This window comes from Anneissia japonica, unplaced genomic scaffold (assembly GCF_011630105.1).
Source record: "Anneissia japonica isolate Jap-2015-1 unplaced genomic scaffold, ASM1163010v1 scaffold654_len163719_cov168, whole genome shotgun sequence".
Taxonomy (NCBI): Eukaryota; Metazoa; Echinodermata; class Crinoidea; order Comatulida; family Comatulidae; genus Anneissia; species Anneissia japonica.
This window is the reverse complement of record NW_022743374.1, coordinates 23,431-35,082: the sequence shown is the minus strand read 5'-3', so window position 1 is coordinate 35,082 and position 11,652 is coordinate 23,431. Positions and strand designations below refer to the sequence as shown.

The 11,652-nt window shown below is 36.9% G+C and overlaps 1 protein-coding gene and 1 non-coding gene across 2 annotated transcripts in view; both read left to right on the top strand.

The window, feature by feature from the left end:
- LOC117119471 (mediator of RNA polymerase II transcription subunit 1-like) overlaps positions 1-9,720 on the top strand; it is a gene marked incomplete at its 5' end in the record, with an annotated part of 111,568 nt that extends 101,848 nt beyond the window's left edge. Inside the window, 1 exon segment of the mRNA XM_033264307.1 lies at positions 1,345-9,720. Within this exon segment, the coding sequence (XP_033120198.1) occupies positions 1,345-5,347 (4,003 nt within the window). The 3' untranslated portion in view covers positions 5,348-9,720.
- A 541-nt stretch (positions 9,721-10,261) lies between these two features.
- On the top strand, positions 10,262-10,333 carry Trnat-agu. The gene has a single exon. It is a non-coding gene; the product is annotated as a tRNA-Thr (tRNA).
- Positions 10,334-11,652: the final 1,319 nt, after the last annotated feature.

The window sequence follows — 11,652 nt, the reverse complement described above, 5'->3', positions numbered from 1 at the left end:
ATGTATTTGTTTGGAAAAGAACCCACTCTTTTGTGAAATTAAGAGGGTATCTTTGAATATTTTATCATTGAATGTTAATTCTTGCAAAAAGTAAAATGTAAATGGCAATTTGTTTGATGTTAGATTCCTTTTAAAAACTGAATTATTTAAGACAAAAAATGCATATATTGAATCAAGAAAATCAGTTTTAATACAGAATTTGATTATTGGGGCCATTTTTACCTACCTGTCATATGGGGCCATTTTTACCGGGGCATTTTTTTCCGGGGCCATTTTTTTTCCGGGGCCATTCTAACCGTACAGCGGCCTCCGGTATGACATGATTTTGAAAGGCACCAAGGCCAAATGGAAAGGCACCAAGGCCAAAATTTCAAAATAAAAAAGGGCACCAAGGCAAAATTTGATTTAGCCTCTGTATTAATCTCTTGCGAGTGCTTTGATTCATGGCCAGGCCTAGGCAAGCTAGGTCTAGCCAAGCCATCGTTGTCAATAGTCATAATGACTTTGTTTAGAGTATTAACTATTATTGATTCAATGTTGGAATATACTTTTAGTTTTTTGGGGCGGTCGGCGATCGCAAACAAAATAGTCAAAGTTCAAGAAGTACCTACAATATCTGATGTTGTTGCTGAGAGCATCGGAGAGGAGGCCACACCTCTAAACTGGCCGTCATCAACTAGATTAGTCGAGTGTCAACCAAGTATGTTAATTTCACACGCTTGAGCTACGATGACGTCAGTTCACCCAAAGCTAGCTGCACAGCAAGCACATGTTTACTGCAATTACCACTCGAGTCAGACGCATGCGCACATATCAACACACATGGAAATTCTCTCATGTTCTGTCACTGCACCCTTATCTAGGCCTAGGTGACCTACGTTTTTGGCTTTCGTGTTTTCTTTCAAGATTTGAACGTTCTTATTTAGATCTATATTAAGCGCCATAAGGGCACCAAGGCCAAGGCTGCAAAAGGGCAGGCAAGTAGTGGCCGCTGTCGTGCTTCATTTTCAGGGGCACCAAGGCCAACTGGGAGGGCACCGTCGGCAATGGTCGCGATGGCCGCCGTAAAATTCGAGGCCTGACACTACATAATATTACCAAATATATTTTGAAATTATAATAAAATTAACAAAACAATCAGTAACCATGCAACCATGGCCTTTAACACATTCACAGTTCATAAGCAGAAAAATACAATAAAATATTAAGAAAGTTCAATAAACCAGATCTCACTGAAGTTTTTTCTCCCAACTTAGCACCTCTGATGATAATGTTTTTTTTTTGTTTTTTTTTATAGATAAATTTTTTTAGCTAATTATCATCTTATATTATTTTGTTTTTCAGGTGTATGTCAATACCTGTTACAATGAGAGCAATTATGAAGGTTGCAAATTCAAATATTGAGAAATACAGACAACCTTTGAGTTCTTCAGCTGTTCCCGCTAAATTTTCACCTGGATCAGAAAACTCCCAACCACAAAATCCTGGGAAAGGATCTAGTGGAGGAGTCTCTCCTAAACCAGGATCCACTACTATGAACTATATTGCCTCCGGCAGAATAGGAGTTGGAACATCAAGAAAATCGATGTCAAACAGTATCTTATTTGATCTAAGCAATTCAGTAGCTACATTTTTTGCACCTAAGAATGTCAGCCCTCAAGTACAAGAACGCAGTAAATCTAGTGAAGAATCAAAGAAGTCCCAGAACCCAATGTTAGCAGAGCTGTTAACAAGTTGTACAGTAGCAGGAAACAGTTCTAATAATTCTAATGCCAACCCATTACCAGTGACTTCTGACAGAGGACATCAGGCATTACGACAAGACCGAACCACATCTGGGGGCTTACCAATTTTGAAGCGCAAAAATAGATCAATGTCGGACAGTAAATCCCCAAGACAGCTCAGTGAGAGTGATGATACAGTGTTTCTTCCCCAGAATACCAACAAACAACAAATATCCACACTAACACCAGAGATATCTCCCAGAGGGTCATCTGTATCAGATATTTCTATGCCACCTACAACTAATGCAGATCTAAATCAGCTTTTGTCTGCTCATGATACATCTGTACTTATGACATCACCAGGATTAAGTACTTTTACAGATTCAACTAAAAGGCAAAAACTCTCAGGAAGTTCAGATGTGCAATGCCCTAGTCACTGGACAGTTCCTTCCATTCAAACATCTTGGAAAGAACAGGATTACAAAAGTGGATCAAAGAATAGCCAAAGTAAAAGTAAAGATACTCTATCTATTGGAGAGCCCATACAAATAGATTTGCCTGAACGTTCAAAGAACATTGTTGATGTTCAGGATTTACCTGAAAATGTATTTTCTTCTGATAACTTCCTGTCTGTCGGTGATGCTAATAATGAGGATTTTCCTGATTTGGATCCTGATGATGTAAATCTCCTTGATGAAGCTGCAGTGTTTGGAAAATGTGACATAAATAAGGATTCTGCTTCTTTTCTTCATTCTAATCCACTATCTGCTTCTTATCCTCTTTTGTCTAGTGGCAAGCCACCATTGAATAACAGATGCCAAAGTGCAGATGATCAAGTAGTTATCAAAGCTGAAATGATTGAACAAATATTGCCATCTGTTCTAGAAGTGACACCAGTCAAGCAACCGCATATTAAGTCCAAAGGAAAACCAAAGAATTTTAAACCAGATATTGAGGAAAGTTCTTTATCTTCAGATACTTCCCCATCTCCACCAAAGAAAATAAAAAGAAAAGCCAAGAAAAAAGAGTCCAGCAGCAATGTTATTTCCTTGGATCACCCAAGGAAAGGTAAGAAGAAACGTCGACTTGAAACTGAGGAACCCCAAACAAAAGGAAGTTTCACAATGACTGCTTCCTCAGATCCTCTAAAAATAAAGTTTAGTCGTACTGGTTCAGAACCAAAGAAACAGACACAAGTGGCAGAGCCAAAGAAGGTTAACCAAATGCCAGCCAATGTTAAACCTACCAAGATAACACTTAGACTACCTCCCGCAACTGGGGAGACAAGTAGTTTAAGAGCTAGTGATCAACAGCCTAAGAAAGACCCAGAAAGAAAAGGTGCAACGGATAAAAGAGGAAATGTTTTTGAAGTATTTGGCTCAAAATCATCTGATAAGTCTCTAAATGTGGAGAAAAGAAAGGTAGTTTTATCAGAAGAGTTTTCCAAGTCAATTGGATTTAGGCATGAGGGAAAACAGAGCACAATTTTCAATAAGAAAACTGTACCCCAGAAGGGATTATCTAGAGATGTTTCACAGACAATAACAATGCACAATAATGATAAGATGCAATCAGTGCTGAAAAAAGTGAATGTTTTAAAAAAGTCCACCTCTTCACCTGCCACCAAGGCAATTCTAGCAAAGAAGCTGGTCACACAGAAAGCAAGGTTTGGCTCAAGTAAAACAAGTTCAAAAACAATCATACAGGGGCAGTATACATTACAATCTACATCGGAAATCATGAACAAATGTACGTCTAGTGGTGTTAGTAGTCTAAAAACACCTCAAACTGTAAATGTATCAAAGCAGTTTTCTGGAACGAAGGTATCTCTGTCAAAACCACCACCATTAACATTATCACCTTCAATTTCGTCTTCAAGTACAGCATCTCAAAGGCCGGTATCTACACCTTTATCACCATCAAGTGCTGGAGGTCCAAAGAAAAACAAGTCTCCATTTCGTGCTAGGACATTAACCTCAATTGTTCAGGTATTGCAAATGAAAGCCCAGACGCAAAATCCAGAAGATGAACTGAATGAGGCAGTGGAATTAAAGAAAGCATCAGAGCCTCCAAGGCCTCGCTCATCATCCCTCGAATGTGACAACAAGACTAACCTACTCACTAAATTACCATCTGTTGTCAAGATTCAAAAGCAGAAGGTTGTTTCAACAGTTCCTTCAAAATCTCCCACATTCTCAAATACTAGTAAGACAGGTACTACAAGGCTTTTTTCAAAAACGGTCGGCCATAGCACTAAGTTATCACTTGTAACCTGTGGACCATCTTCAACTTCAAGCCCAAAAGTAAACAAAATGAGTCAACATTTGTCAAGAGCTCTACCAACTTCAAGTCCTTCAAATAAAGTACAATCTCCAACATCTCATAAGATACAACAAAAAAACTCTCCTTGTAAGTCATTGCAGAAGAGTCCATCCAGTCCAATGAAATCATTTGTTAAGACAGCCGGAATACAAAGTCCTGTGCCTAGAAAACCTAACATTTTGAGCAAAGCTCCTAAATCCACCAGTTCTCCTAAGACTCAGAATTTAAGTGTACCAGGAAAAGGTTCTTTTCCACAGCCTGTGATCTCTCGTCCCAACATAACCATAGAATCCAGCAAGAAGCAAACAATGACTGTAAAAACAAGTACTAATAACAATATAACAAGCATTAAAAGTACTAGTAGTAACTTGAATAGCAGTTGTAAAACTAGTAGTGCCAGTGGCAGTGGAAGCTTCAGTGGTGGAGATAGTACTGGAAAGACAGCCATTTCTGCCATATCTTCTGATGTATGCAAATTAGAAAATCAAATGACAAAGGAGACTTGCTCAGATGATCCATCTTCGAAGATGATCCATGACTCAAATAATATTGCAAAGAATAAAGAGGAAACACAAAATCACAAAGTAAGCATAAGAAAAGTACCAGAAGAAAATTCAGAACCAACACTTGACAGTTTTGACCAAAGTAAGAGTAATGACGGGGATGCATCAAAATCCACAGTTACTCATTTTAGGGTGCCTACCCCATCAATAGTATCCAACCCAAAACCTTTACATGTTGGCTCTAAGCTGATGGCACCACACTCAGTGACAGGAAAGACAACAGTAAATTATAGCCTTACCTTAGCAGCTGAGACATCAGGAAATACAGTTCAGCCCTCAACCAGGAGTCAGCCAACAACTGATGTGCCACAAGTTGAAGAAGACATTGTGTCTCGCATTCTGAAGAAAAGAAATACTGGTAAATCTCTAAGTCCAATGCCAAGTGATGCTTATGGACATTCTGAAAGAAAACCACTTGTTATTGATGATCATCAGGATTCTGTAAACAGTAGGTCTCCAGAGATTCGACAACAGAAAAGAGAAGCAGGACAGCCTGAAAATCCTTCTAGTGACACACAAACTGAGCCAGGCTCCACTTCGCCTAGGAGCATGATAGTGCAGTCACCACTGTGCATTGTGGCTTCATCACCTCTGGGACATGTCACTTCACCACTTGTGTTACCTGTTAAATCTCCAGCAGCCCTGAGTGGTACAAGTAATCAAGCAAGTCCTTGTCCCATTGATGATGACTTGATGGATGAAGCTCTTGTTTCAGTCATCAGTAAAGAGGATAACTGAATGACAGTATTGATTCAGTGCATTTCAATAGCATTGTCTCCCAACTTTCTCTATCGTTAGCTAATTATGTTAGCATCAATGTACTAGAATGGATTTGCTACAAAGAGGGTCGTAATAGACATTGATAGCTTTTCAGACATTGGCCAGTTACAGGGGAACAGGTATGCCTATGTATTACTCCTTACCTATTAAACCACTAGTAAAACAAACACGACTAATAAAGAGTTTGGGATGCATTAAAAGCCAACAAGACTGTTAGGATAAATTAGTCTTCTTAATTAATGAAATGTCACATAGCAGCTACCACTAAAAATAGGAATTATTTTTGAATTTAGGCTACAAATTATTAGTATAATTATTATTGTTTTATATATGTGACATGACTGGTTCCACTGACTTTTAACAGCAGTGTAACTTTAATATGGTAGTGTTAATGATGCCTAACACTTCCAAGGTGGGTATAGTTGTTATATACTCAGCACGAGTGTAATTAAGGAAGTGTACTGCAACCAGAACTTAACAGTGGAATATAAACAATGGAAAAAAAACAATAGATTACATTGTCTGAAACCAGTAAGTAATACACCATATTTTGTAATTAAACAATATTGATGGTTTTGAGGCTAAAAAATATCTATATGTATCATTGGCAAAAGACATTTTTGTTAATGCAGCCAAGGGTTATAAGTATTGTTTCTCATGCGGAAGGGCAGAGCCCTTATGAACAAAGCCTAATTGTGGTGAGTCATGATATCTGCAGAGTCCAAGGATAAAAACACAGAATCTCTGCCTCTTTTGGAAAATAGAGAGGCTTCATCCTCTTTCAGACAGAGCTGCAATACCGCAAAATTGCGGTAAGCACACTGGCATGGGTTTCTATCTGAAACGGTTGATACGCCAATATGCCAGCTTACTTTAGGCCACCTTGCACCCTAGTAATATTGCTGCAATATTGCGGTAATGGTTACTGGCTTGAAGTGTCTTAAAGGGTCTACTTGGTATTTCGGCAATCAAGCCGGTGTGTGCATTTCTCTGCCCAACCTAAAGCTCAGTTGAACAGGTTACAACGCCTCCAGAACACTTCCACACGTATTATAACACTTACCAATAGACAATTGCACATACCATCTATAATTTGCACTGGCTTCCAATTAAGTCATGAATAAAGTATAAAATTCTGCTACTAACTCTTAAAGCACTACGACTCCAACAGCCCACTTACCTACTTGAACTCCTTCCTAAATATGTCGCCTTATCCTCCCTCTGTTCTTCTTACCTTAATTTGCTCATTGTTCCAAGAGTTAACACCAAATCCTACGGCCACAGATCATTTTTATTTTCAGCTGCCACACTTTGGAACTCCCTTCCAAAACACATTACCGAATCAACTTCAGTTGCTATATTTAAGACCAAACTCAAAACCCACATTTTTAACATCTGGACATGCTCACAGCCTTTGATTTTTACTTCGCTTTAGTGATATTGGCGCTTTACTAAATTAAAATGATTATTATTTATGCATAAACAAATAAATTGTGTGGTGGTATTTAAACCGCCAATATTAGTACGTCATTCTATAGTACCCTTTCAGACAGGAAGCCATTAGAATACAACAATATTGTGGTAACAAAGGCGCTGTGTGAAAGGGTGTAGACCGATTATTATGCCAGCATCCTTACCGCAATATTGCTACGTCTATCTGAAAGGGGCTTTAGTTAAGTGATTTAAAATACTGTAATATATAAATACCTGTCTTGTATTCTGCGTAACATAAATCAGCAATTTAGATTAATACCCTGGGCGTTTATGGGTCTAATGAACATTAAAAATATGTCTTGTAATCAGCGTTGGCGCCAGCAGAGGGTCAAGGAGGATAAAATATACTATAATTTTGGCATTTATTTTTATTATGCCTGCTGGAGCCTTGAAATTCCCAAAAAGAAAATTTATATTTATTTCTCGATTATATAAATTTAAAGCATCCATCCAATTACTACACTTATTACATTGTAGCAGCGCATTCTTTATGGTCGGGCGAAAGCAATAGGCACCCTCTATTACTTAGTTTTTATTCATCAATAAAATTTTATTGTATTTTTCACCTCTGCCTAGATGCTTTTAGCAAAACCATTTTTCTAAGTAAAAAAAATAATTCACTGATCAAGTTATAAAAAATGTCTCCCCTATCTAATAGATTTGAGCTTAATCCAGATGTAGGGCCACTCAAAACTCTGCATTCATTATTTAATATTGGTTGTAAAACTACCTCACAGATGACATTGCCATTATTTTATAAAAGTGGCATTTATTATATGTCATACTGTATGTGGACAACATTGACCTTTGAAGAGCCGAAAATGAAAGTGCTATCTAGAAATTGTATATAGGATTGGTTTTTAGTTTTTTGTTATGAATGTGTATCTCCTGTGAACATAAAAATGATTGCTGGTAACAATAATCAATATGGTACAGTATATTAAACAAGATGTTTTAGTTTCATCTAGGTTTAGAGAATTCATAGAATTATTTTTTTTTTGTGGAAAAAAAGGAATTCCTAATTTATTAATTTCTGATATAATAATATATCATTATTTGATTCAATAAAGGACAATCCTTCCAATGTTAACATTGTTTTGTTTGTGTATGTTGGTATTGATATTTCTTGTTAATTTTATAATTATTTAATTCAGCAAATATAAAAAATTAACACAAGTACAAAATCAAGTGTTAAAATAAAAGAAAAGCAAATATTTTTTCAGCTCTAAATAATTTATAACCTGTAATTAATATTCCTTAAAGCTTTTAATATTTTAAGTTTGCCCTTTTAGTATAAAGTTACTTATATTGCAGTTTTCATAGCATAGCATGGGTGCTTACCGCCTTAGAATACTGGGTGCTGTAGACTTTTATATATGTTTTTCTTACTGATTTCTGTATTGATCTTGGTGTAGAAGTATCGTTTATGTTTTTCCGTCTAAAAACCATACTACGTTGGACACTGGTTCCCAAAGTTATGCAATGTCAGTGCCAGTATAGTACTGGGATATATTTCTTTTTTCTACAAATTGATTTCTGTAGTGATTTTGGATTTTAATTACCATCTTAAAAAACTAGGTGTGTTTTGAAGCTGACATCCTGAAAACATAATTATACAGGTACTGTAATATGAAAATCAACTAAAAACCACATCAGAAAAGCAAAAATTGAAAAGCAGGCCATAACTTAGGGTGGGGCAGGAAGGCTTTTGCCCATCTGTAAAAATTAAAATCGTAGCCAAGTATTGGGAAAATAACAACAAATAAGCATCATATATTGTAAAACTTTTAATAATAACCCATTAATAATTGGTAACCCATCCAAGAAGTCTATAATGATAACACTCTACAGTACCGTAATAGTATGGGGGTGCAATTTGGCACATTGCTATTTATGTTCGTTAAAAGGCATCTGTTGTTGCAGAAATAATTATGTGTTTGCAGAATTATATTTTAAAACTATTCCGGAATTTATTCCGTGTTCGTTTTGTGTTAATTTTATCTGAATGTGTTAACGGAAAATAATTATGTACCACAAACTTATTACACTGTTATATTATATGTACAGAATAAATTCTGTGTTAACATAAATCCAGTAATTATGTACCACAGAATTATTACTGTCTATTGTGTTCAGAATTAATTCTGTTACCACATAATTTGTTTTCTGTCACCACAAATTATTTTGGTTCCCATAGAATTAAATCTGTCTACTCAGCATTTATAGCCAATAAAATCACCAGATGTCCAATGCTGTCAAAAGTCTTTAGAGACATTACCCCTAGTAGGTGTTGTTTTGATTAGTCGAACACTTTTGGTACTTGTGTATATAAGCTTGCAAATATGGATAATTTTTCATTTCTGATGACATAATTAATGTTGAATATTGAATTGCGACACAATGGCGTGCATTTCGATACTTGGATTATGTATTATACTATCTTAATATCTGAGATAGTATGAAACAATCTCCGAAAAAAGTGACACAAGCCATTGTTGATTCATTATTGGTATCAATAATGGCTTGTATCTCTTTTTTCGGAGTTTGTTTCATACGATCTTATGTCAAACTTATCGGTGAATCCCATGGTTTCTTATATCTGGGATTAATAAGTAGACCTTTCGGATTTTTACTTTCATTTTTGATTTTGATCGTTTTAAATATAAAGCTATTGAATTTGGTAGACACAGCCTAAACAGTACGTCATATCGTGTGTATAGAATATCGTAAAATTAGTGTTTATAATATATCTGCTTGCTATATAATGCTTGTATTCATATTGAATATGAACAAAGTGTTTGTAAGAAATCAACATTAAAACAATACATAGAATTGTACCTGCGTGTCCGAGCATTTCTAAACGTTTATATCCTTTAGAATTAGTAGTACTATAGCAGTTAATTATTGCTGTACTTTACACTACTGGTAGGGCAAAAATTACCACGTCTGGTAGGGCAAAAATTACACCTATACATGTTTCTCCTGACGCAAATCCAGTTATTGTTTATTATACCATCACGACAATAACAATTACTATCAACACTGCAGTACCCGCTGCTTACTTGGACTCGAATTCAACCCTGGCCATCAGGCGCAAGCTCGTTGGTCTAGAGGTATGATGCCAGGCTAGCGATCTGGAGATCGTGGGTTCGAGTCCCACCCGAGAACAACTTGCGATTTTTTCGCAGTTTTCAAGTGTACTGAGAGTATTCGGTACATTTCCAAGTCTGGTAGGGCAAAAATTACACCTATACATGTTTCTCCTGACGCAAATCCAGTTATTGTTTATTATAACATCACGACAATAACAATTACTATCAACACTGCAGTACCCGCTGCTTACTTGGGCTCGAATTCAACCCTGGCCATCAGGCGCAAGCTCGGTGGTCTAGAGGTATGATGCCAGGCTAGTGATCTGGAGATCGTGGGTTCGAGTCCCACCCGAGAACAACTTGCGGTTTTTTTCGCAGTTGTTTTCAAATGTGCTGAGTATTCGGTACATTTCCACGTCTGGTAGGGCAAAAATTACACCTATACATATACTTTACACTACTCAAATAATCGACCAGAAATTCAACACTGCCTTTTTATACTTTCAAAGACCATGTTGTATGTAAACACTGCCTAGTCAGTTTGTTAGACTAAGGTCAGGAGTTGTCAGATCTAATTTTTAGTTCCTATGCATGTAATGCAATAGGAACTATTGTAATCACTCTTGCTATTTCCTATGTTTTTTATTGTGTGTAGTGTGTATGTGTGTGTGTAGACATTTATGCAAATGCGCATGCGTCAAAGAAAAGTTTTCCGACATTTTGTTTTACATCGCAATGCGAAGATCGATGTGAAGTTTCTGCAGAGTTCAGTCAGGGCTCACGCTAACCGACCGGAATGTCGGCATGGATGAAACTATTTTGGTCTTACGGCAAAAAAATCATCTGCTGTAGGCATAGGTATTTTGAAGAAGGCCTAAAATAAAACTAAAATGTTTTAATACTTGGTGAAATACATCGTTTCTTCATTTAGATCTCCATTTTTTACTTAGTCCATGCGACGTTTTTTTCTGTTGTATACGTATGAGTAGTCATATGAAGGTACTATATCCCCGACAGTTGGCTGTGCACCCAGCAATGTACCCTTTGAATGCAAACTGAAAACAGGTGAAAATATAAAGGCAGCCGACTGTCGGGTACATAACGACTATCTAGCTTTCCACAAAAACATGAGGCCTAAGCTAGGCCTAGTTCAGTATTACTGCGATGCAAGGGTAGGCCTATTTAGATCGTTCAATCAATGATATCGTGTTAACGTCTAATACAATTAAATAATGTGTGTAATATTTAAGAATGCACCACGTGGGTCGCTTTCTTTGTTATGCGATTGTAGTGTAGTATACGTAGCAGAGTGACGACAGCAAGCTAAGCCTAGCCCAGGGCATAGATCGTGTACGTTCTTGATAATCGTAATGAAAACTTCGGGTGATAGACGATTGGGCCCAACTGGTGTGGACGATCGGACCCAAGATATTTTCAAATAAATTGTAGTCCTAATAGCAGGCCACTGCCAGCACCCCCACTTCCGATATCGTTCCAAACTACGTACTGTAAAATGAAAATACTGTATACGTAGCTAGGCCCTATGCCTGCGATATTTTTTCAAAGAAATTTGCTAAAAATGTTACTGTAATTTGCCTGTCGAATTACATTACCAATGTAGTCTGAAATCACTATTTTGGGCCATAAAGACTCCCCCTGTATTTTTCAACCACCACA